Below are 26,638 nucleotides of genomic sequence, written 5' to 3'. Positions count from 1 at the left end.
TTTTGAAAAAATCGAAACAATTTACAAAAGAAGTAACAACAGACCATAATTTAAAATTGTTGTTACTGATTACGGTAGTTATTTCAAATGAAACGCTATAAAAATATCAAATGTGATATACCCTGAGATTGTAAATTTATTGCTTTATAAATATGCTTAATACAAAAGACAGGTCTATATTTAAAAAAAAGTCCCTGTAAATTTTCTTCGACCATTGTATTGTACAATAAACTGTATTAATGAAAATTAATTGATACAGTTTATTGTTTGATTTTCACTAAAAAACCGTGACAATTGGTTGAGTTTTTTATTTATTTTGTTTTGTAAAAGATGGTCAGTAAACATATCTGAAAAGAAACATGACAAACATTTTCCTATTGGCCACATTGTGTCTGACAATTTGAATATATGCCAAAAAATCTCAGTAAAAAAATCATATGAAATAAATTCATTTAGTGTATTCTTGAAGAGTATTTCATTTGATTTATCAGATGAACATGTGTTTCTAGGTTTTCATTTTCGAATAAATAAACTAACCTCAAAATGGTTGAGGCTTTCGAGGCCGTGGTTGTCAGTGTCACTATTTGTCATGTGTCATGGGTTTGAAGGTCGTGGATTTTTGGACTTCATTCCTGACGTATGGCTTGCGCGAGTAGCTATCTTCTTCAGATGAGAAGAAGCCATTGGAGATATTAACTCAAGATGTGTAAACCTCTGAAGAAGCTAGCCACTCGCGCGAGCGAAACGTCAGGAAGAAATTCCAAAAATCCACGGCCTTCAAACCCGGTAAACAGTATTATTGAATAAACTTCTTCTAATGTCATGCTGCATTTGAAAGAAAAAAATACGACAAATTTTTCCTAAAATCATGGAGAAAAAAAGGGGATTTTTCAAAATTTTACGAAGGTTGAAAAAGCAGATGTTTATGAAATCATATACTTTGTTTTAGATTTGAAAATGTATGGTTGATCATTTCCGAAACAGTTGTCAAAAGCTACTAAGTATAACTAAATCAATATTCGGAATAGGATGGTATTCATTGTAGAAAACGAAGCACCCACAAATTTCAATATATAGATAGCATTATCAGAATTCAAAATATTTCCGGCAATGAATAAATATCCCAAAATTTCGGATTTGAAAATTTTCACTCCAAAATTAGGCTTAAACATTTAATAAACTTCATTTGACTTTCTATCAACCTCCCAATTCAGATTATTTCGTGAAAAACTAGGTATTCACTTAGGTTTCAGAAACACTTCAAAAATATCCTTCAACACCCAAAAACACCCCAAAAATCACTTCACGTTCACTACCAATAATATTTGTGTTTGCACTGTATAAATTTCATGAACATCGAATAAATATTTGTGATAGTTTAGATAAGCTGTAAAACTAATATACACTTTCCATTGATATAGTGTCTGTGCTTCGTTAAAAATTGAAAACGAATGGTAGGTATTATAATGGGAAATTGAATTAATGTCGTGTTTGACCTTGCGGTCGAATGAGGGTACTGCAAAAAGTTTCGGTTTTTTTGTATAACCTCATTATTTTCGAAATACCCGTATTAATAATTAGTTACATTTTTTTCTAAATGAAATTACTTGAAAAACACAGCTTACAAGCCTAAATTACTGTTAACAATATCGACTTTGAGTATAATCAATCGTATACTACTTGTTTAGAGCTAATTAATTAAAATGAAAAGAATATTTATTTTGATAAAATCTTCATTTAGTTTCATATTTGTCTAAAGAAGGATTTCCACCAAACGACAAAACAAAAACTTGTGTTGTCAAAAAAAAAACATTTCGAAGACTTTGTGTCGCGGGCGACTGTTTTTGTCAACAACGAAATGCTCCGTCGGTAGACGGAAATATTAAAAGGTCTCGGTGTTTTGTCTGTGTTTTTGTGAATAGGGTTCGCTATGTAGAAACGGTCGGCGACGACAACAACAAAAAACTTTTCAGTTCACTATTTTGTTGTAATGTGTGACTTCATGTGACATTATTACTTTATTTGAAGTGGCCTAATTTTATCCGTTCCATACTCTGTTTGTCTTCTTAACAGTGATCTTATCCAATATCTTGGTTTTTTCGCTTTAACTCCTTTCGCTCCAAAGACTCGACTATAAAAAAACCGCAGACCATTGTAAAAACATCTCCTAGAAAATGCATGATGAAAATTGTTTGTGTAGTGGAAATAACAGACTGGTTTTTGTCTGTTTGGTGTAATTCGAGTTTCGAGTTTATTTTCGAAACTTAAACAAAGTTTTTGTTTCTGTTTTTGAATACAAAACTAGTCGCAAGAGAGTCCGTTTGATGGAAATCTCGTTTATAATAAACACTGTGGAACAACCGAAGGAAAAAATTCAGGTGTCAATTATTGTGCATATTTATGAAATACACAAAATGACATGCTGCAAAAAGAAAATTTCACCCCGACAAATTATCAACTTTAGCAGCAAAAGTCTCATAATGCCCTATTTTCGGTTTTTTAAGTTATTGCGAAAATTAACTGAAATAAAAAAGGGAAAATTCAAACAAAAATCGAAGTTTCTTGCCTCCAAAAAAATCTACGAGTTTGTACAAGTAAGTAGGAAAAAATAGCTTTTTGGACAGGGATAGTTTCAAACCATATTATTGGCTCTTTATTTTCATTGATGTTAATTTGAATGGAGATAAAGTATTCAAACGAAAAGTCATGCGATTCACATGAAAATGAGAATTTACGTTGGCAATTATGTCGATCATGATTTTATTGTTGAAAATTAGTTCCATTAACGCTGGCAATTCAAGATGTTTGGCTATGATTATCGTTTGCAATATTATTCCATTATGAAAAACAAGTCTTTCAGTTATTATTATTATAATTTCTGAATAGAACATGATGCTCCAAAAACGTAGTGTAAACCACCCATATATGTCTCTTTCTGATACAAATTGGAAGAAAGAATAAGTAAATGAATATTTCTAAATGAAATTTCGAAACATAAATCTCTCCCAATTAGCTACACAGTAGGCTGTGGTAAACGTCTGTTGGAAAACAACTACTTTCCCGGCTAATACCATGCCGGATATTGAATTATATCCTCGAGACATTTATACAAGATTCCCCACAGAGGCTAGTCTTGCAGATATTTCTCGTTCATCCAGCAGCAGAACCATGCTGAAATCATTCAAGTATATCACCTGCAGACCGCGTAAAAGCAAATTGCCTGCGACTCGATTAATTTCAACCCGGCTCCGATTGTAACAGCTAGTAACAACTCCATCTTGGCCTAGAAGGCAATGAGGCTGCTGACTCCCTTGCAAAGGAGGGTGCTGCAATCAGCTTCATGGACCAGAACGTGTCATTGGCGTCGCTTTAGGCTTTGCCAAACAAAAGATTGAACACCTGGATGGCAAGAAGATTTATGGACTTGTGGCAGAATCTTCCAGGATTGGCTCACTCTAAGGCGTTTTTTCACCCTTCGAAGCTTGATTCCAAACAGTTGTTGGACTACAGTAGAAATGAACTACGATGTCTAACAGGCCTTCTTACAGGTCACTGTCATTTGAACCACCATATGTACAGACTCGGACTGTCGAAAGACAGTGTGTGTCACCTCTGTTTCGAAAATGATGAAACAGCATAGCATATACTTGTGCTTGCTACGCTGGGGACATAATCGGGTTTTTAGAGTTCGGCAGAGCCGTACTCTCACCATCTAACCTGAAAGACCACTCACCATACAAACTAATCGGCTTCGTTAAGAAGCTGGGTTTATTTGGTCGAGTGTGAATAGGTGTGAGCCACAATAAACCCTTGCGGGTTGCGGTGGAGGGTCGAATAGACCCACTCACTTTGGACCTAACCTAACTTAACCATCAACTCCATCTCTCTAAGAAATCAAAATCTACATCATCTTTCCCCGAGAATATTAATCTGTTTTAAAAAATCTGTTAAATCTCTTTTTCCGTTAACCAGCTGTCGCAACCCTTCGAACGACAACCCTCAGAAGCCGAAACTTGTGCGAGCTAAGGATTAACGAGGTCTTACCTTTTAACGTGTGATTCCTAACAGGGGTTGGACGATAGCAAGTGAAGATCGATCGTTCAGACTAGAGCTTGAACCACCGACCAACACCTCAGTTAATTCGAGTGAGTTAACAAAGCACCCACGCCGAACCGCTTGGCTACCGACCGATTAATGTACACATAAACCACTATGTGTTTCTCTTTCAGCCAAAATTCTAGGTTTCATTTGAAAGTTGGGGTGAATTTCGTAAGTGGAGTTGCATATACGGATACTTTTATGTTGTTAGACTCATCCACAAATTGAAGAACTTTTTAATTCCTGCCAATCCGAATTACATTACATGGTTCAACTAATTGGATTCATAATAACATCTAATAATTACTAAGTTATAAACAAATAATGATTCTTCAAAAATGGAGTCTAAATTTAATGTTGATAATGAGGTTCTGCGTGATAAGCACTCCGTAGACACTGCCTTGAAAACGGTTGTTTGAAGTGAATATTTAATTTCATAGTATTTATTGAGTATCAGTTCCACAATTTGATGAAATCATGGTATTATCTAGACACATTGAGGGGACGAATTTGGAGAGAAAATATTTTTCATACATTTTTCCTAGTGAAAAATAAACATTTATGACAATTATTAGAACAATAGAATTATTTGATTGCCAAAAATGAAAGTTGAAGATCAACGAGAAGCTAGTACATAACATTCATTTCATATTTGAAAATATTTGTCCAAACAAATATTCTGATTGGTTGGAATAATTAGGTATATATTTTGAAAAATGCCTACCATTTACCTTGCCATGAAATATTCTGACTATTCAAAAAATCCGTCTTTAGGCAGTTATTGTGTATCGTTTTATATGAATGATATACCGATAGGAAAAAAAAAGTATTTGTGTATAATTTAATATTCGTAGGATAATGTTGTTTTAGACTTTCTCAGTTTCTTTCCGAAAACCATCTGTTAACGACCTAGTCATTTTCTCAAAAAGTTTCTTTGATATATTTGTTGATTTTATTTTCCATTTATTGAGTTTTCAATTTTCTATAAACTACTGAAGAAGATTCGTGAAAAATAAATAATATAGCTTTAGGTTTGTAAAATATCAAGGTTTGTTCATTAAAAAAAACCGATTACTTCTACAGATTGTCCTTACAAAATTTCAACTAGGGAAATTTTCACTCCTAAATAAACATATTTTTTAACAAAATCTTCAACAAATTCTCACAATGAAGCGTTTCTTAAATATGTATTCATTTGCTTTCAAAATATTAGTATAGTTTCACTCATTTTATTTTGTGACTTATTAAATGAACGTTATATGTTCTATAGATGACCGATATGCAATATTCCCAAAAAAGCTTGTTAGAAATTAGTCCATTTTCTCATGAATTAAAATTAAAGTTTGGCGATACTATTTGACAATATTATATCAAAAATGTTCGAACCTTTTCCATGTGTAATAAAACGTTAAGCATAAAAGGTAGGTAGGTTTTCATCATAATTTGTTACAATAAAAACTTCATAGAGCTTGTAATCATTGAAGTATCATTTCCGTCATTAAAATCAACTTTTTGTTATCTAATTTTTTGACAAACGATAATTAAAAAACAAATAATGATAATCATTTGACAAGATACATTTTCCAAGTTATCTACGAATAGTTTGAAACCAAAAGTACAAATGAGTCTATGTAAATACAAACTTTCGTCTAAACTGATAAAATAGGATGATCACTCTAAAGTTGACTTTGTTATCGTGAAAATTTTAATCCGATTTCGAATAATTAGCACATATTAGCACATATTTCGAGATGATTTATTCACAAATACACAGCACATCACACCAACTATTCACATTCCGTCTGAGATACGAGCACCAAGAAATCTGATATTGAAAAATATTTACATACGTTGACAAATGCCATAAACCACAGTTTCATTGAAACAGATTTAAAAGTAATGCGGCATCTGATAAGCATTTAATCAAAACTCAATTTAAAATGAGAACTTCCTGACTGAAACTCAATTATGTATTTTTTTGTTGCTATTTACAGACGTCCTTCATTTCTAAACAATTATTGTGTTTCACATGCATTGCGATTCTTTTGCGATTTTTTCACGTGGTATCGCGGTACCTTTGAAAACTACATACGGCTATCTATACGTGGTAACCACTATCAGCATTGAACGGCGAACTGAATATGAATATCTGTTTGATTTCCACCAAGAAATAAAATAGGTCAATTTCCAAGGGTCAACTTCAATAGAATATCAATAAAGAATAATCGAATCATATTTGCAGTATGCAGGCAGGATGTTGACTCATCACATGTATACAAGGTCCGTCAGTGTTGATGTTCAATGACTTCTATGTGCGATTACTCAAAGAATTACCTGATTGTTTGGAAAGAAATCGAACCTCAAGAAAGCCTTTCATATATGGATGTAAGAAGTATCTACCACTAACATTTCATATTATTCATATTATAAAATATTCGTTATGGCGGGTTTCCACCAAACGGACAAAACCACAAACAAACAGCAACTGTGTCGATTTCGACAAAACAAAAACTTGAGTTGTAAAAATAAGAAACACTCAGAAGACTTGGATACCCTGATTAATCACCACAAAAATAATGGATTCTTCACAATTACATATGCAGATGACATAGTTATCTTGCAGACAGGCAAATTTATGAACACACTGTGTGATACACCACAGGATGGGCTCAAATTGATAGAAACATGGTGTAAGAAACACTCACTGTCGATCAATCCCAAGAAGACTGAGATGGTCCTTTTCACCGGGCTTAAAACCTACCGAAATCTTCAAAAGCAAAGTAAACTTCTCTGAAGAGGTGAAATACCTTGGTACTACCCTTGACAGGAAGCTAACATGGAACTCTCACCTGCAGAGTAAAACAAAAATAGCATGTGTGGCTTATGAGCAATGTCGGAGGACAGAGGGACGCGCATGGGGTCTTTCACCCCGTGTAATCACCTGGATCTATACTGCAATAATACGACCTAGGGTTAACGTACGGAGCTATCGCATGGGGACCGAAAGTTCTACAAGCAACGGCCCTCCAAAAACTATATCAAATACAAGCGGTTGGTTTGTTTAAACATCACAGGAGTCATGAGAACAACACCAACCGTGGCAATGGAATTAATTACTGGTCTAACCGCTCTGGATCTGTACGTTGAGAAAGAAATTCCTGGCAAAAACATAACAATCTGCACTGATAGTAGACATGCCCTATAAGCCTTGAACAGACGTGTTACCTCAGGGCTAGTAATAGAGTGCCACCAAGATAATAACATTATCCTGAGGTGGGTTGAAGGGCACGACAGGAGTAAAGGTAATCGCATTGCCGACTCTTTAGCTGAGGAAGCAGCTGGACTGAGCATTTTAGGACCCAGTGACATCTATGAACGGATGACTTCATCAATTGCGGAACTAGCTAAACGTCACACCCATGTTCGATCCCTAAAGAGATGGGATGGAATCAAAAGATGCAATCTTGCCAGGATCACCCTGGGCGACCCTGGTAAGCTGTCGCCGAAGAAATATCTGGCGATGACCAGGAAAAATCTAAGCTGAACAGTAGGCCACAGCAGGCCACTGTCAACTAAGGAGACAACTCCATAATGATCGTCAGGCATATCCTATGCGAGTGTCCGGAGTTATAGTCAATAAGAGAGTGTGTGTTCGGCCTACACCTGTCGATATAAAGAAGATGTCTCCCAGTAACCTGTCCACCTTCCTGGAAAGGACAGGATGGACGATGACCTAGGAGGACAAATCCTCGGGAGGATGTATATTGGGTCACATGTACACAACACGAATTGATGTTAGTGTTGTGGAAATGATAAAAAACAGTTCACAACAAAACAAGCGACTCAGATTATTTTTTGTCAGTTTGGTAGAATTCCAGTTTGTTTTCGAAATTGAAAAAAGGTTTTTGTTTCTGTTTTTGAAAACGAAACTGGTCGCGAGCGAGTCCATTTGGTGAAAATCCGTCTTAAAAGTGAGGAAAGTCGTTTTCATAACGACAAATTGATTCAGTTTGAGTAAGTAAGAGAGGAAACCAACGGGTATTCGTAGTAAACGTCTAGTTCTATTTGATGACTGGGTTTTTTAGATTGAAAGTTCAATTTACTGCAGTTGGATGTAGATCTTCTTAATATATTGGAAATTTGGACCAAAAGAATGGCCAGAGAGATTACCTTACACGATCCCACTGAACGTTTTCTATAGGGTCATTTTGGAGAATATGATGAGATATTCATTCTGGAGGATAAAATTGTTGCCACATACTATACAATGCATCATAGCTACAAATTATGAAATATCCAAATTGGGATTCGATACTTGCAGACAATGAATAGTTAATAATGAATTATTTATTATTGATTATTTCCTTCGAAGCGCTAAAACGCTTCTTCGCGATGAAACTAACAGCCATGAAATTAACATGTGTCATTGATAAAAATAATTTTCTTTTATCTATGCATTCACCTGAGAATATTTGAAATGTAATGAAAAACTGTTGTGATAGCGAAACATGTTGTGATATATTTTTGAAAATAAAGTATGTGAAGATCAAATCGTAAGGTGTAGTTTATGAAATTGCTATGGATCTTCATCAATTAACGGCCGAATCAATAAAAAAATTATTTTCTTTCGATCCAAACATTTTTTCAGAGATGGTTCAGTTTTCAAACTCAAACTTTGTTATTCCTGACCAAAGAAAACAGACCAAAATTCTGAAATCACTGTTTTGGATTCTATCGCTTTGATAAAAACTATCAATGATAGGTTTTCTCGAATAATAATGATGTATTATTGTTATACTTCAAATATATGCTCGAAAGCGCATAGCAAAAAATACTTGGATTCAGCGATGGATTACAATTAGGATTTTCTTCCTAATTTCACTATTTAGGTATATTTGTTCTTCTTCTCTGCTCCACTGCTGTAGATGACGGAATAATCTGTCGATTTCTGTTCTGGTTGAACAAGTAATTCCGTACTGTTCTGGACTGATAGAGATTTATTTCTATCACGCATCATTTTGTGCCCAGTTTTAAAACGTTTTCGGATTTAGGAACCAGAACAAAACTATTATTCATAGTGTAAAGCATGAATAATTTTTGTAAATTCAGGTACTCGATCAAGCCAAGTACCCCTATTATTATCTACTGGGGTGGTATATAAGGGTATATACAAATAAAAGTGGTAAAAAATATAGAAAGTTTCAATTCTCTTTTCTTCATTATGATTTCCTACCACGTAATAACGGCTACATCCATCAATTTATATTAACAAGACTTCAATTTATAGATTTTGTTGTTATTTCAGGTATTTCAATTCAAAATTAACTACAACTACGAAAGAGATAAGCAGCGATTAATGCAACTTTTTGAAGAAGTCCATCATATCGATACATATCGGAAATACGCGATGGACCGTGGCTAATCATCGTTTTGAGGTTCAACTTAATACACTTAATTTCACTGTTTAAGAACTTTTTCATTTAGAGAACTGGAATGAACTTCTTGAGAACGTTTTTCCAAATGAATTTAGTCTCCAGCGATTCAAATCCAGTGTAAATCGCTACTTTCGCACAGGCACCGCTCTTAGAACGCCTTAGGGACTTTTCTTGTAGTACTTATGTGTTGTCCTTAAAAATAAAATTTGAAGGAAGAAACAATTGAAAACGATGTTTTGGAAGAGAGGTCTGAAGATGGCGATATAGAAAAATAAATTTAGTAACACGAAAGTGAGCGATTAAACCCAATTTTAGAGGGAAAAATAAAATAACTATGTGGGCCAAGTCTTGTAAGGTAAACGGCTCAACTGATCTAGGTACGGTTTTCACTAATGCATTGTGGAAACCGCCACTTTATATTTTGTGTTCAATTTATTTAAATCGTTTTTTAATAATTTGTATGTGAGAATAACAATCAGTGGATTTGGCTGATACTTTAGTCAACCATATTTATAGTTTGAGAAACGATTTGTTTTGAATCAAATAAAGGCAAACACCTAAAAACTTTTTGCTTTTAGAAAATCTGAGAAAATCAAAAAAGTTCACGCAATCTGAGTTGCGGGAAAAGCTTTACAAAACATATTCGATTTAATGAATTCACTTTTTTATTTGAATCGTAAAAGTTAATTCTTTCTTAATTTTCATAGCTCATATAAACTCAGAATAAATGTGCTCACATTCATTTATCGAAATATTTTGCTCACTTGGATATTAACGAAAATTTTCAAAGTAATCCACACATCCAGAATTGAATATTGAAAATCAAGTTAGGAGATTGATGATTATGGTTGAATTTTCTGATGTTGTAAGATGTTGTAAATTACTTGAAAGAACAATTCGTTCAGGTCATTCTCAAATTACCTACACTGTAGGTTAAAGGCCTGACACAACTAATCCCCTGGCTATGAGAGAACCCAAAACCTGAAGTCAAAGGACAACACCTAGTATTGCAAAACACTTCTGCAAAAATTGGTATCGATATTGTGGACAAAGTGTGTGCATAGTAGGTGCAATTTGGCATATTATCACAGGAATAAACGCATTTCTCATTTATAACTGTAACAAGGTGAATTCGACAATCGAATCTATAGGGAGTTTCATCTCTTGACAAGTTTTGCAGCATAAATGTTGGTGTACCCAATGTCTCGTTTTGACGAATCTGATTTTTCAGGAGAAAAAGAGGAAGTGAAAAGAAGTGGACTTTTGATTCTCAAAGTGAAAATTGAAGATACAGTTATCAATAGTTCGATTGTGGTTTTGAACGAGTCGAAGATAGTGATGATAATAATTTATCATTATCATCAGTCAATACATGATTTATCATCATCATTTTTGACGAAATATTTTGTATAGAAAAACTGTGGGTAGGTAGAGTGCTGTTGTTGTAGATTCTGCTACAGTTTTAGCCTTTTGGTTTCTCAAGGCAGCTAGCTGAGGTCCAACTACTGTTAGAAACTTATTTCTGGTGAAACAGTAGTTTATATGGACTTTTCCGGACAACATTGTTGAAAGAGCTGTTAACAATATGTACTCTTACTTGAGAAAGATTTGGTCCAAAGTCATATTTACAATATGTGTCGGATGTGAAAAAGCTGGAACATTAATTAGATATACCTTCTTAATAATACTGTATAGCGATTCATATTTCACCCCCAAAATTCTTGAGAAGGCACTTCGTGATACGTTTCAATTAATTTTGAGGATACGATGTAGCCTGAGAAACCCATTTCTTCTTGAAAAAGGCAACTTCTCAACTTTGTGAAGAAGCATCTGAAGCTAAATAGATTTATGTTGAAGTTTGTCTGAAAGGCATGTTTCGCAAATTAATCCTCTAGAAGGTTGCTGCTGCATTGATTAATCCAAATGGATTGAACTGATATGTTCAACGTCGTTAGAAAACGCTATTTTTTTATCTTCAGGACACATTCTCAAATCTAACGTTAAAACAATACTACAGCTGACGATCAAAGTATGGTAAGAATTACTTGATGTAGTATTTTCTATCATTTTTTTCTTCAGGAAAGAAAACGTGGCAGAAAAATGAAATACTTCATGTTGAAACGTGTCTTTCACGATGAGCATCGGTAGAATGTTTAAAAAAATTTGTTTTAAATATGTTTTCCGTTAACCCCTACGAACGACGACCCTCAGAAACCAAAATTTGTGTGAGCTAAGAACTAACGAGGTCTTATATTTTAACGTGTGATTCCTAACACGAGTTGGACGATATCAAGTGAAAATCGATCGTTCAGCCTTCGGCTTGAACCAGCGACCAATAGGGTGATCGATTTGAGTGAGTGAACAAAGCACCTACGTCGAACTGACCGGCGACCGACCTGTATCAACTCAATGATGGACTAAAACTAATCTATTAACGCTTTTTCTGTTCAATGTCGGTTTCTTCTTCAACAATCCTCCTTCATCTTCAGAATCTTCCTTTCGATTATTGAATGTTGGTTCTGATCTGGTTATGGAACGATTTCCTTTGTGGATATGTCAAAACCAGTTAGGCATATATCGAGGACGTTCGACAAACCAAACTAACCAAGCAAATTTCATCCTCCTAAACGTTAAAATAAGTTACTGATAAGTTACGCAGTAACTTATCGGGGTAAACCGAAAGGCTTGTCGCTTCCTTTTCGTGTTTTCATTACAATTTTTATATTTTTCTGTTTGTCAAAGGTGAAAATACCCAAAAATTGCCATAAAACTCTTAATAGTCAATATCAGTGATGAACTTGAACTGTAGAACATGAGGATACCAAAAAACATTCCTCATTTGAAATTAGTGTGCTAGCGATACCGCGAGTATTGTTTTCAATAACAACACTCGCAATTCTTGGGTAACGAAACATTTTAATCGACCACCATAATATCTAGTACAAACCCAATGAAGTGAAATAAGAGCAGATGTGAAAATCGATCGGATATCCGCAACTGCGTTTACTTCGAACAATACCAACAAAATAGACAAGTCCAAGGACATTAAAATGAAGGTTAGGGCCAACCTAGAAAATATAATTATATCTGGCACGCTATGAACTATACAGACACGCAAATTCTTTCGGTACCAACGTCAGCAACGAACCAGTATTATTTTTCTTATTTTTACGCAACAATCTACAAGTTTTTATGTTCCTATGGTTGTAAATGATGTTCGATGTCAAATTGTTCATCCTATGAATGATTTTTAGACTTTTAACCTTGATATATTGATGCTCAACGTAAAAAATTACAATATACATAGGTATTTATCAAAAGTGAAAAGGCTATTCAAATTAGAGTATCTGCATAGGGATCCTATAAATGATAAGAAATAGAGAATCTGTGAAACTATGGCAAAATTGACTATTTCAGAGTATTATCGAATGAAATAAAAAATCGGCTCTATCTCTTATAGTTCCTTAACTATACAGGAAATAGGTACAAAAAAATTTGGAATTCTATATTTGACTGTAGCTCCTTTATATTCATAAAAGTAAAAAAATATTTGGAAATAAAATTTTGAAATATCAATCAATCTCTTTCAACTACCTACACAGTAGGGTCTGGTAAACAACTACTTCCCCGGCTAATACCATGCTGGATATTGAATTATATCCGACCTATATTCATGCAAGATTCCTCACAGAGGCTAGTATCGCCGATGTTTCTCGTTCATCCAGCAGCGGGACCATGCTGAGATTATCCAAGTAGATCACCTGCAGACCGCGGTTTCGAGGTATTCTGTATCTGTAGAATAGGGAGAATGAGTGTAGGCCCACAGCACTTAAACCACATGTGACCCATTGTACAACCTCCCAAGGAGTTGTCCTCCCAGGTCATCGTCCATCCTGCCTTTCCAGGAAGGTGGACAGGTCTCTGAGAGACATCTCCTTTACATCAGCAGGTGTAGGCCAAGACTCGCCGAACACACACACTCTCTTATTGACGATAACTCTGGACATTCGCATAGGACATGCCTGGTAGTTTCATCTTTCTCTTCACACATCCTGCATAGGGGTGTGTCCACTAGCCACATATTGTGGAGATGTTTTCTTAGTTGACAGTGATTTTGATTTCTGTGAGGGTTTTGGTGCGTGGGATGTTTCTTCCCCACTTGGGGCTTTGTTCACGAAATGGAACTGTTACTGATTAACAATATTTCCCTTAGACGAAGGTTTCATATATGCAGTGGAGCAGCGTTGAAATTAATCGAGTCCCAGACACTTTGCTGTCTGGATAGGATCTCTTTCCTCTACTAACAAGAGGTAATACCTCGAAACCTCGATCTGTAGGTGATCTACATGAATAGTTTCAGATTGGTCCTGCTGCTGCTACCTCTATTCCTATCTTGCATTAATGTCTGTCGGATATAATTCAATATCCAGCGTGGTACTAGCCGGGAAAGTAGTTGTTTTCCAGAGCCTACTGTGTGGGTAGTTGGGAGAGATAAATATTTCGAAATATTTATTTTCTTATACAATATATCTCTCCTCGATAGTTCTTACTTTAGGCTTCTTTATTCACTTAGTTATTGTTACAAAACCGCAACATTTGTTTCACTATACAGTAAATTTCACAGGTGTATTGGTACTAACTGAATTCCATCTAATTAGTGCTTTATATAATTGATCAATTTGAATCATACGACGTTCCACCCACTTAATGATTAATAATTGTACCTGGTTTTAGGTATAAACTAAATAAAAATCTAAACATTAGGTAAAATTACTTCCTGCTCAATGACTAATCAGTTTAACTGAGTTAATATATAAACTTGAAAATTTAAATATTAGGAAAAATCTGAGATAAAAGCATTATTCATAAAGTATAGGTACAGGTATACTTGTGATGCACTGTTTGGAACCTTTGGTGTAGTAATGAATATAACTGGAGTTTTTTCCTACTACCAAACCGTTATTTTGACACCTCGATCACCAAGTGATCATCTTCAAGACGGAGATCAAGATCAAGTTTGATCTTCCTCTTGTATGTATGTATGTTTCGACGACACTTATCCACTTACCTATGTAATGGCTTATAGTTAATTAATACATGAAATTAAATTAAATAAAACTGCATTCCAAACAAAACTTACACAGTAAATTTCCGGCTAATAAGTACTTCAGCTCTAATAACGTATCTTGATGTTCGGGTTCACTGCAATCTGCAAGCTTATCAAAATATCAACAGATACTTTTATCACACCTCCACCAAAATCAATAGCAATAATCCATCATGTAAAAAATTCGGAAATTGCGTATAGTGTACAAGTATATCAGCCCTAACTACCCACAGTTCTTATCATTGTTGACAAACCGACACTGTTGTACACCTACTATTTAGTCGTAAACAATGCAACTCATATCAATGGCCTTCTGATTATTCACTAGTATAAATAAAAATGAAACAATTGATACTGTAGAGGGAAATCAATTAATTTTGGTCCAGTCAAGAATATAAATGAGCTCGAACAACATTTATTATGTAATAACATGAAAATCAACATACGTAAATTTGAATTAAACGGCCATAAAACATGTAGCCACGTGTGAGAAATAAGGAAAATTTCAAATAAGTCCATATTGAGAATGCAGGCAGATATATGAATTTCTGTTAATAGTGAAATATTAAGTACCTAAGGGTGTAATCTATCTTTTCATATATCGTGGAATTGGCCGATACTTGAAGAAAATACATAACAAACGTATTCAGAAAACTCTTTATAGTGAGATTTTCACTAAACGGTTTTACAAAAACGCAACAAGTGTTTCGTCATACAATGGCTTCGTCGGGCATGTCCACTGCCTATTGGTTTGGTAGGCAGTCCACTTTAGTTTGTAAATTTTCCAAACCAGTGGCTAGACAGATGTGGTCCTTCAGAATGGTCTGCTAGACAATCTGATATTTCGCCTTTACATTTATTCAGGAATTACGTGAAATCTAAAGCGTACGTTACAAAAGTAATCCATTCCAGAACTCATGCATAGAATAAAAGCTGCTTACAACGAAATTACTCCAGAAACATTGATATGGGAAACAAAAATTGACATGGGAAATCATAGACCTCATGTTGATGATAGACACTATCTTGCAGTGACAAGTGGCCAAACAGCTCGAAACCGGTCTGCAAGTGTGTCCCAACAATTGAAAATCAATTGAGGCAGTATCACCAACAGTATCCGACACCTGTCCGATATAATCCAACACCCTTCGTGGTATTAACCAGTGAAATAGTTGTTTTCTGATACATGTCAGTCCATTAACCAACAGTGTAGGTGAGACTGGCCTGAAATAATTGTTCTTTTGGATAATTTGATAAATTCATGAACAAATTTCATTATTTTGGGAAATGAATGGTAAACATTTTGAACATTTTCTAGGATAAGCAGAAGTGACTTTTGCTTGCAGATTATTAAAACTGCTGATACTCCAAAAATGGGAATGACTCTCTTTTCTATTAGAAAATGGAAGCGGATAGCGCCCTACCAATAACGAATCAAAAAGTAATGAAAACTAAGCATTTTCACGTAAAATTTGACCTAGTCCCGTTTAAAAGCTTTAGAGATTTCAAACTTTTTGAAACTTCTTGGTATTCTTCAAATATAATGTTATTAAAACGAAGTGAAGAAATCAAAAATCAAATAAAATATGTTATCAAAAATAACATTTTTTGAGTTTATTTTTAATAAGTTGATATCAAATATTCTTTCGGAGTTTTGAGTAGGTATACATAATAATTATATTTTTCTGGAAATACATCTACAAATATAACAATTAGTCTGGAGTGCTGCCTCTAGCAATTCAATTCATTTTCACATTTATATGTAAAAGTGTAATTTGTGTTTTCATACGTAAGGCAGATATCAAATCTGAAGACCGATTCTTCCCATGAAGAACACAGGCATGGCCCTTACGATATCTTCAAGATTTGTTATGATTATTCATAAAAAGGGTACCAAATATTCAATATGAAAATGAAACAGTATTTCTGAAGGGTACAAATATTATTTTCAAAACTGACAAAACATAACGAAAAATTAAGGTCTTTGTGGTGGATGACCATCGAAAATGTAAATTTACTCACCCAACTTCGCACCAACTTTTATAGTAATTGAAGAAAATGTGTAACTACACCGGCAGTCAACACCCACTATTCGAGTATGTAAGACCTTATTTGCGAACTTCATTCAGCTATCGTTGTTATACACGCACTGCCAAAGTGCCCATGTGACCATCAGTGATAAAATTAATTAACATGAATGGTAATAAAAAAAACATCCTGACGATTTATCTTCCTATTACAGCTGGTGCAATACTCCTAAGATATGCCAATTAAATAATAGTCCACTCAATTATTTACGAAATGATGTATTTGATAATAGTTTTAATTGCATATTAGTCAATTGTTCTACTATGTATATGAACTTTTCAAATTTCAATGATTGATGAAATCATTAGTTGAACAAATTGTTAATAATTGTTTTTATTTAATAAATATAGACATTTCATTTGAAACTCATCATCATACTCATAATAATTTAAGAAGGGTTTGTTATATAAGAGAGTTAGGAATATTATGGTTTAGTAACTCTCCCATACTATAGTAAAACTTCATCTCCGACCAGCATAAACATGCTGTTGTGGACGGAATAATCAGTAACTTTTTGGCACTTGTGCCGTAAAGTGGCAGATCCGCTTCAATTGAAAGGTAAACAAAACTTCTTTTGTGTAGTTTTTCTGCATTTTTCTTCCATATCCGTTTAGTAAATTGATTGATTTTACTGCCTATCGTCCAACCCGTGGTGAGAATCGCACGTCAAAAGACCTCGTTTATCCTCACCTCGCACACTTTTCAGGGTTTGTATTTCGTAAGAAGGCGACAGCTGGTTCTTCAGAATGCAATTCACAAATGCCGAGCGGAGTTTCTCTCAAGTTTTTTGTTTGTCACTTGGGGACCATCCAAGTCTCCGGAAAATATTACAGACTTGTTTGTTTTCCTGTACAATATTGTCCTTTCTTGGATGTTTATCCCATTCTTTTATTCTTCTAAATTGCTTATCTCCTTGTAAATGTCTTCGATATACATCGCTATTTTTTAAGGACAATGTCCAATGAGCAGCCTTGTAATTGTTCTGAGCCTATCCCGCAGTTCTTCAGTCCTTTTTTGATATTTCCCTTCACAAATTATTTCCTATGTGTATTCCCAAGTGTATCTCTACAGTATCCTTTAAGCTTCTTTGACCCATTCCTCGATTTTGTCAACAAAGTTGACAAAATAAGTTTCTGACATACTCATTAACTTTTTCGTTATCTATTCCTAAGTATCTATGCACTCAGTATTAAAGTCATTCAATTTCGGCCGCTCAAATTTCTTGTTCTTGTCTTCAAAGACAGATGAGTTGGTAGCTGAAAGGTAAACATTTCTTGTAGAAAGTAATTGTGGTGAAAGAGTCTTCGAAGTCTCCATCTATATCTACATCTCCCATACTGCAAGTCATTTAAATTTGACATGTTAATGTTAGAACCTGCACTCCAAAAAGTCTCTCTGGAATAAGGACTGGTTGGCTTGCATTGAGAAGAGGTTAACTTTTTGCTAAGGTATTATATAGTAGGTTTTCTGTTTGTTATGATTTTTGGAGAGTTTCTCTCGAATACTGTTTACTGGAAAATAAGGATTCGAAATTTGAGGCCCACTAGCAGCTTGATATACGTATTCTTATCAAAAGATGAATGTGAGCAGACAAGGTGTGTTTGGAAATCATATTGAAGTAGAGAATATCTCTGAATGGGTTCTGCTTTCTTGCTATACCTTTGTGAGCAGAACTTTCAAAGTTTGAATGTGCCGCTGAACGATTCCGTTAGATCGGACTTGGGATAACGGTACTAGATGTAATATTATTTTGGGGTTCCGAATTGATTTCTAATATGACACCAACATTCGAGTCTCCCAATTCCAAACTCTAGAGTTGCAGCTAGTCCTAAAATAGGGTAAAGGACTGGGCAATTTCAATAACGCCAGAGGTATAATAGTATCCGGCAAGCCATATTTTTTTCGTTTATTGTATGCGAAGTTCCAAGGGTATTTTATGTATGATGTCTGACTATTTTCTATTCCATTGATACAGTTTTTACTAGATATTTTACTTATTAGTTTGCATCGAACTCATAGATCAGAAAAAATTAAGTCTTTCTAATTTTCTTTATACCTTACGAGATTTTTTTTCAGGAAACTAAATTATGAATTCTTGAATGAATAATATCATTAAAAACCTCGGTCTTACCACCCGAAGACGATTGTGGATACTAACAATCGAAACGTCGTAACATAACTTGGTTTGGAATCTTTTAATTTTTGATTAATAATATTTTTAATTTTCAGCTTGTATTATTATTTCAATTTTTTATTTTTGGTTATTGCTTGTATGTTATTTCTTTGTAATTTCAGTTTTTTGTTTAATAAAATTTGTTATTTTTTCGGTTAACCTTTTTAATTTTTTTACAGATTCTTTCAGGGATTTCAAATCAATTTATATTATATTAGACAATGGAAGTCCGAACTGATGAAATAGATACCTATTTTCATTACAATTTTCAAGCCCAATCCATGTCATTTTTCAATTTTATTGGTACCATAACTGATTTTGTCCTTTGTGCTGGTTGCATTAGATTGTGGGATATTTTAAAACATTGAATTTTTAACCCTTCAAGTTCATAGATCATTGTTTTCCTATTCACAACAACATTTTGAGGAATGTGAGCTTTAGAAATTGAATTTATGATTTTGTATGCCAGTTCAGTAATCTTTTTTTTTAATATCTCTTTGTTTCCTCATTACTGAAACTACGACCTTTTGAGTTAGCTTCACAAAAAATATATTTTATTTGTAACAGAATGAGATCATCGTAGGGGTAGTGCACTTTTAAGTGACAACTATCACACACACATACACAAAGAATTGGTCATCCTTAAAAACCTTGTCACATTTTAAAAACTTCACGATTATATTGGAAATTTATTCAACATACGCTACTGCTCTTGTCGCCGATTTTTTTTTACCACAGCTCCAAAAAATGTTCGCAATTGATCAATTTTTTGATTTTTGACAAATAACTAGTGCATTTCTAAGTATCACAATTGTTCCCGTGTTCACATAAAAATTGAAAGTATTATGTACCACAATGCACTGATATCAACCTTTTTTACAGAGCTATGAAAAGCACGTAAGTGTCTAACTGAACAAATACATCAATCATCATTTACAGATGTTATCTGAAAAATATAACAGAAAAAACTCCTAGGAACACAAAGGAAAACCTTCATAAAGATATTATTTGAGAAAATAACGAAAAGGCAAGAATCGGCTCAAATTATTTACATACCCACTCACTAAAAAATATTCATACAGAGGACATCTGAACAAAATAGGGCTCTCATAGGCACCATGTTTAATGTGAATGTGAGGCACCCGAAAAAGTTGACAAGCAATTTATATCGATAATATAATTGATTCGGGAACAAAATTTTTGGAATGTAAGATAATAAAAAAATGGGGGGGAATACGCAATAAGCCAGTGTTTTTCAGAGAGTTGGAAGTCATAAACAGGTCTATTGGCTCCAAACCAGTAAAAACAAATGGATATCATGACCTCCTATTTTCAATAATCACTATTCTATTTGGTTTTTCTTGATTACTCTCAAAAATCGAAGAAATGATGAAATAATTCACAGATAGAAACCTGTCCTACAATTTCAGCATTATTAAAAGTTGGAGATAGGCAACTGAAGGCAATAATAATAATAATAATATTTATTTGCCAAATCTTCTTAGAAGTATTACATTGAATATTGAAAAGCATAAGAGTGTGCAAATAAAAAACGATTGCCACTTAGGTTCACATGGAACCTGTCTGTGGGAACAATTGTTTTTTTTTGTTTCGTCTTATGAGTAAGCTTATAAGAGGAAATTAAAAATAATCATGAAGAAAAGAAATAAGATAAATAAATGAGTAAATAAGAAATGAATCAATTTGCTGGGTCTACAATGTTTTTGACAAATTGTCTAATTTGTTCAAGAATCCATTTTTTAATGTGTTTCTTCATCAGACCAATATTGTTAAGTGTTTTAACTGAGACAGGAACATGATTCAGCAATTGAATAATACATTAACTACAGTATTTCTGGAAGATCTTTTTCTTTTGTATTTCCTGAAGTAAATTGAAACACCACTATACTTATTAAATTCCAGTAAATTCACATTAAAAATTTATATTGAAAAAAAAGAATAAACAAAATCACTTTATTCAGAAAACAGATGAAATAAAATCAGACATACTTCACTAAAGTATAAATATTTCTTGTTTCACGTTCTTCATCCAATAATCTATAATCTAATGCGCATTTATTCCTCTCTTCTTTCATGTTGACCATATGATACAGTTGACTCTGGAACAATACAATAATGAGCCATCATTATATAACATTTTTAGGTTTCGGTCCATAAAATTATTTATATACAATGTTTTTAGTTGAGCTGAGGTTAAGTCAAAATTATTTAACAGCTCTATGTGGATGGATTCAAAAGACCAATACAATCAGGGCCTATGTAGAAATAGTTTAAAAGAAATACATTCGTAATTATTTCAAATGCATAAAACTACAATTACCTGTAAATATAAAACATCCTTGACTCGAGAATAAGCTTCAACCTTTTTAAAATTTTTCTTGACTTTATCCAACATCCTGGTGCAATTCAAAATAACGTCTTTCCTCATATCTTCCTCCAACTTATGCGAATCAGCTATCAAGCACTTGGCATACAGTAGGGTAGCTCTAGCTCTGTCGTAACATCCTCCATGTCCCAAAATCTGAATCAAACATTTGTCTAGCACCTTCAAGGCTTGACCAGTCAATCCAATCAGGAGCAAGCAGTTGGCTATATGCAGATGTACCAATGCCGTTTGGTAGTCTAAATGAGATGTTTGAGACTCTATGAGGCAGTTATTTAATATTGTGATAATACCAGCAGGAATGGAATCGGGATGGCTACTTGCAAATTGAATTTCAGCCTTGACGATTTTGGCTCTAACATAATAATATCTACAAGAAAATATTAAATCACTTCTATATCGAAATTTTTAAATGAATTCAACATCTTAATCATTTTGGAACAATGATGACGAAGTAAATTTGAATGGCACAAAAACTAAATAGTTACCGAACGTCGGCAGTTTTTTTGGATGGCATGGGCGGCGTGGTATAATTATTTTGGTCTAATCATTATTTTTATGTAGGAGGTTTTCTATGGTATTAACTGGTAAATTTATCAGACCCGGTACCAGTTGATAAATTAAAATTAAAATTGAAAAATTATATCATCTATGATAAGTAGTTATCTAGTTTATGTACATATTTCACTGAAGTTAGCGCAACTTTTCTTGCAAATGCTCATCATTATCTAGTTGCAGGTACTCGTAAAAATTAATCAAGTGCTAGTCCAAAGATAATTCAATGACGTAGGAACGCATGAGATGCCCTGAACATTATAACAAGGTAGATTGAGGAGAGACTGACCATAGTAACATTCAGCAAAAGGACCAAGATGAGGGGATTAGGATCTTAACAACTTCGGGGTGAAGCTGAACCACTTTCAATTGAGAGGTTGAATATCTAGGAGTCATACTAGATACCAACATCTAGAAAAAAATACCTATGGAAAGAATGAAACTAAGCAAGGAGCAAAGATTTGCTCCTTGCTTAGATAGGCGAAAATGTAATAGGCTCATGAGTCGTCAGTATATCCTGGATACTTCATCAGTCGTTTCCGAGAGTTCAAGATATAACCTTCCGACCTTGCAGTCAACGCATATACCACTGATGATGTCTGCTGCAGTGGCAGACGAAACGTTTGATACTTCTTGGTTAACAGAAAAACAGATTTTTTCAAACACATTCTATCACGACACACTAACATGGATTTCATTCTCCCTAATCATATTTTTTTATATACATTTTCCTATAACCAAACCAATCTTAATTATAAATACCAATTCAACGAACCGAGTTACACTCCTTAAGGAAATGCAATTAGGAAAAAAATATTCACAGACTGCATTCACAAAAAAAATTTGTTTAAATCCTAAATAAAATTATCTGGTATTGATCTCTATTGGTATATTTATTGTTATTTCCTAGATATAATGTAAATATTCTACAGGTAAAAAGAAAGTCTAACATACCCATCACTGAACTTATACGAATTGTCGTTTTCATATTGCTTCAGTAACATTTCTACGCAATTATCAGCCTCAACATAATCTTGCTTGTAGAAGTAAACCTCTGCCAATCTCAAATACCCCTCCCATTTGTTAACCACAAGAATTTTCTGAGCAGCAGATTCGGCTTCTGTCCATTTCTCATGATATAAAGACCTTGTGAACACGAATAAATTTTCACACAACATCCAGTGTCGCGAATGTGGTTCATAAGGAAATCTTTTCTTGGCAAAACTGATGATGCAGTTCACTAAAGCATATTCTCCCTGTATCAGAAGATGGTTGGCTATGTTACAAACGGCCAGGCAAAATCCTTCTCCGTAGTATACCCTACTTGGAGAAACGGAATCCATATTTTGATAGAGAAGCAACTGGCTCCATAGAGAAGACATTTCTGTTTTACCATAGAGTTGCCAGAGGGAAGACTTTATGGCATGGTTGTTGGAAATCAGATCTTTATAGTTGTGTTGGCAATTGATCATATCACTCTTAGCCAAAGTCTGAAAAACAAAATTTTAATTGCAGTTTCATAAACATATACATCATTTTGTTGTCTGTAAGCCGAAAGTCAATCATGTGTAAAGATCATCAAATTTTCTAATTGTTAAATGGGCTAAATAATTCTGATCCTGTGGATCTAGGTGTATTCCTTCTGTCCATGACAAAAATAAAAGTATTTTTAGGAACTTTTTTAAATTCTAGACGCATTTCCCTAATACTGTAGTCATTTTTATTAATACAGATGATAACAACCATTTTTTAGTAAAATATTTTCAAATTAGCGAGAATTATCTTGGAAAATATGACAAACGAAAATTGAAACAATCTTCAACACATTCATCAAACTTATTATCCCATAAAGGAATTTATCATCAGACATGAATAATGAATATTTTATGCTTCAACCTTATACTTGACTAATCAATCAAATTGACAAAGAATGTTTATATTGCTAAAACAAAAATCCCACACCTACCTCAAAAATTTCATATGTTTCTTGATTATGCAGGCATCCGTATTGTCCAAAAGTTTGCAACGCCAAGGATGCAGTATAGCTCAACCTTAGTTCAGAGCTTTTCAGTATACAATGAATCATAAGCTTATCTTCATTAACATTGGTGAGAAGGTATAACCAGGAAAGAGCTTGTTGTAGACAAACATTATCATTCGTTTGTTGAGATATTTTTATTGATTCTTTAAGTGCAGTGAGAGCTTCTTCTCTGAAAACAAAAAATCGTGAAGAAGAAGAATATCAACTGAGAATAAATTTTACGTGTGTCCAAAGTGATAGTGCAAGATTGCTAAATTCAGTGAAGCAAATCTAACACGTCTACTTTTTTCATCGTTGAAGCTCTTCAAGTCTGGGTCGACATTTCTATCGAAGCAATGAAGTAAACTATCAAGTGCTCCACAATATTCATCAACTCGAAGATAGTTCAAATAGGATAGAAAATGCTGAAAATGTATCAATTATATCACCTAATAGGTTTGTAGATTCAACTTACTGCTCCAGATAAATCAGGATTAGATTTAAGTATTTCCTTGATTCTTTTAAGTAACTCTTTTGGTGGTAAAGCTTTACCTTCATTAAAAGCTAACAACGATGCTTGAGTGGCTATGAACAGCTCTGCTTGCCGCCTTGACCACTGTTCTCTGTCATTACACCTTATTAGAGGAAGAATATGAAAAACAACACAGAAAAAGACTAGTGTTTTCTGAAATATATCGCATTGACATTTTGAATCTTTATGATAAAATCATATGGTACGTACATGACAGGTATAAAAATGAATTACTTTACAATCTCTAGCTGAAAGCCAATCCAGTATTCACTGAAAACATCATAAACCTGAACGATAAAACTAGCAGGAAGATACTAGACAGATACTGAAGTAATATGGTGATACTTAAGAAGCTTTACATTATGCAGTGCTCTATAAAAGCCGATTCAATATACCGAGTACAATTGAAATACCTTAAACCTGGGATTCCAATTGAAAGACTGAAATGTCATGATCATAATCTGTTCACCAGTTTTTATCTTTAATGTGACGAAAAGTCATCACTTTCTATGAGCCTTAAGAAGAGGAGGTGTTGAGAAACAAACAAAATCGTTATACAATTTTGAACTTAATGAATAGCAGGTTTATGTAATGTTTCAAATAGCTAAATCTAACAGTGGAACTGAAAACTTACAGCCTTTGTGTTCAACTATAGTAAATCAATGGACTGAGAGCTAAGAGCTTAGGTCAAATAGAAAAGAGGATACGCTAAATTGGTTTATATATTTGCAAATGTCAGTATGCAAAAAAAACATTAAACTGTATATTTTCAAGTTGTTAGTGGTACCATTATCTAATAGTTTTGATTTAGCATATATATTGTGAAAAGAGCAAGAGTTACAGATTTACTGTAATATTTTTTTGTGAAGACTTGACCTGCGGGACATTCATCAGTATTAATGAGTGTACTATGTGTAATATTTTCAGCACACCACTGAGACATATTTCAAGTTGACACAATAGATTCATCTTCTGGTTCTTGTTTGGAATAAATTTGTATAGTATTCATATATCCTATTCTTTTTGAATTACTGAAGATGTCTGTAATGGTTATATTATATTACCAATTGTCAACAGTTTCCTCTGCAGTGTTCAAGAATCTGGAAGTTCTTCTCCACTCCTCATAATACCTTTGGAAATTCTCATACACACCAGTTACTTCAGAAAATGTTAATTTGTCAAAATAAACATTGAACCTCCTCAAATAGTACCCTAAAATAAATTTAATTAGAATAAATCGAGTAAATTCTAATTTATAACCTTTTACCTACAATACTTGATTTTGCTATAACACCATTGTTTGTAGGATCATCTGCATGGTTCATCAGTTTTTGTAAACTTTCAACAATGTCAAGTAAGTTGCCCACTCCCAATTTGTTTAAAGTGGACAGAGATTGGTTAAATGATTCAATTAACGTTTGTGGAATTAGATATTTCTTGGAGGTGAATAAGTTTCTCAACTCATGATGTGGTAGATCTGGGCTTTGTAAGAGACGTAACATCAATACAGAGAAGTCTCTGCGATATTTACAGCGGAGAACCTCATCTTCCATTCCTTTGAATTTTTCTAAAATAATGAAAAATAGTGAATTGAAATAGAATTGAGACCAAATTCTTCACCATCTTCCCGATATAGACAATAATTCCTTATAAGAATTGTCAGAGTGAGTTTATGTGGAGTTATCACTTCTGTAATAGGTTTTTTAATGCCAGCAGTTTGAGTTTCTTTAGTGGATGTCATGTTTGAATACTCTCAAATAGCACTTTCTATAAACTTCAGAGTCTTTAAATATTTTTCAACACAAATGTTCATATTTTTCAAAGTGGAGAATGACTGTTGTGAGTATAGCAATCTTGTTCACTACCTTTCATTCATTTTCTGTGTTTGTCGTTCCCTTATCAACTTCTATTAATTTTAAAAATGAAATATCCAATATATCAACAACATTCAAAATACAACATAAAAACGAAGTTAGACACAATCCATCATAGACACACACGATAATATGGACTGGACACTGGACGTGACGTCACTTTTACATATATTCCACCTGCAGATCACATTGCTTTACAGCATCATATGCATGAGTGATGTAAATGCCAAGACGTGAATGTCTCCAACTTTTTTTAGTTGTTAGGGTAAATGTTCTCTCTTCAATGGCCAGTTCATATTTTTTATAACGTCACTGCATCAACCACACATCAACCTCTTTGAGCACAGAACAA

At 33.8% G+C, this 26,638-nt stretch overlaps 1 protein-coding gene across 2 annotated transcripts; it reads right to left on the bottom strand.

The window, feature by feature from the left end:
- Positions 1-20,861: 20,861 nt before the first annotated feature.
- Positions 20,862-26,603, bottom strand: ida (anaphase promoting complex subunit 5 ida). 2 transcript variants are annotated; one of them, XM_074172007.1, is made up of 9 exons: positions 26,278-26,603; positions 25,680-25,979; positions 25,477-25,624; positions 24,356-24,515; positions 24,124-24,305; positions 23,827-24,070; positions 22,815-23,350; positions 21,243-21,675; positions 20,862-21,021 (listed from the first exon to the last, which is right to left on the bottom strand). In XM_074172007.1, exons 1-9 carry the CDS (start codon positions 26,282-26,284, stop codon positions 20,902-20,904), a joined length of 2,130 nt encoding a protein of 709 aa, XP_074028108.1. In that variant the 5' UTR covers positions 26,285-26,603; the 3' UTR covers positions 20,862-20,901. The 2 variants fall into 2 exon arrangements, with proteins under 2 accessions (XP_074028108.1, XP_023020876.2); XM_023165108.2 differs by having other exon boundaries at positions 26,033-26,602.
- Positions 26,604-26,638: the final 35 nt, after the last annotated feature.

The sequence above is a fragment of the Leptinotarsa decemlineata genome, unplaced genomic scaffold (assembly GCF_025532065.1).
Source record: "Leptinotarsa decemlineata unplaced genomic scaffold, Ldec_3_MD MMD2_tig00000035_RagTag_RagTag, whole genome shotgun sequence".
NCBI classification, from domain to species: Eukaryota; Metazoa; Arthropoda; class Insecta; order Coleoptera; family Chrysomelidae; genus Leptinotarsa; species Leptinotarsa decemlineata.
The sequence above is the reverse complement of the archived record's forward strand: the minus strand, read 5'-3'. Positions and strand labels throughout refer to the sequence as shown.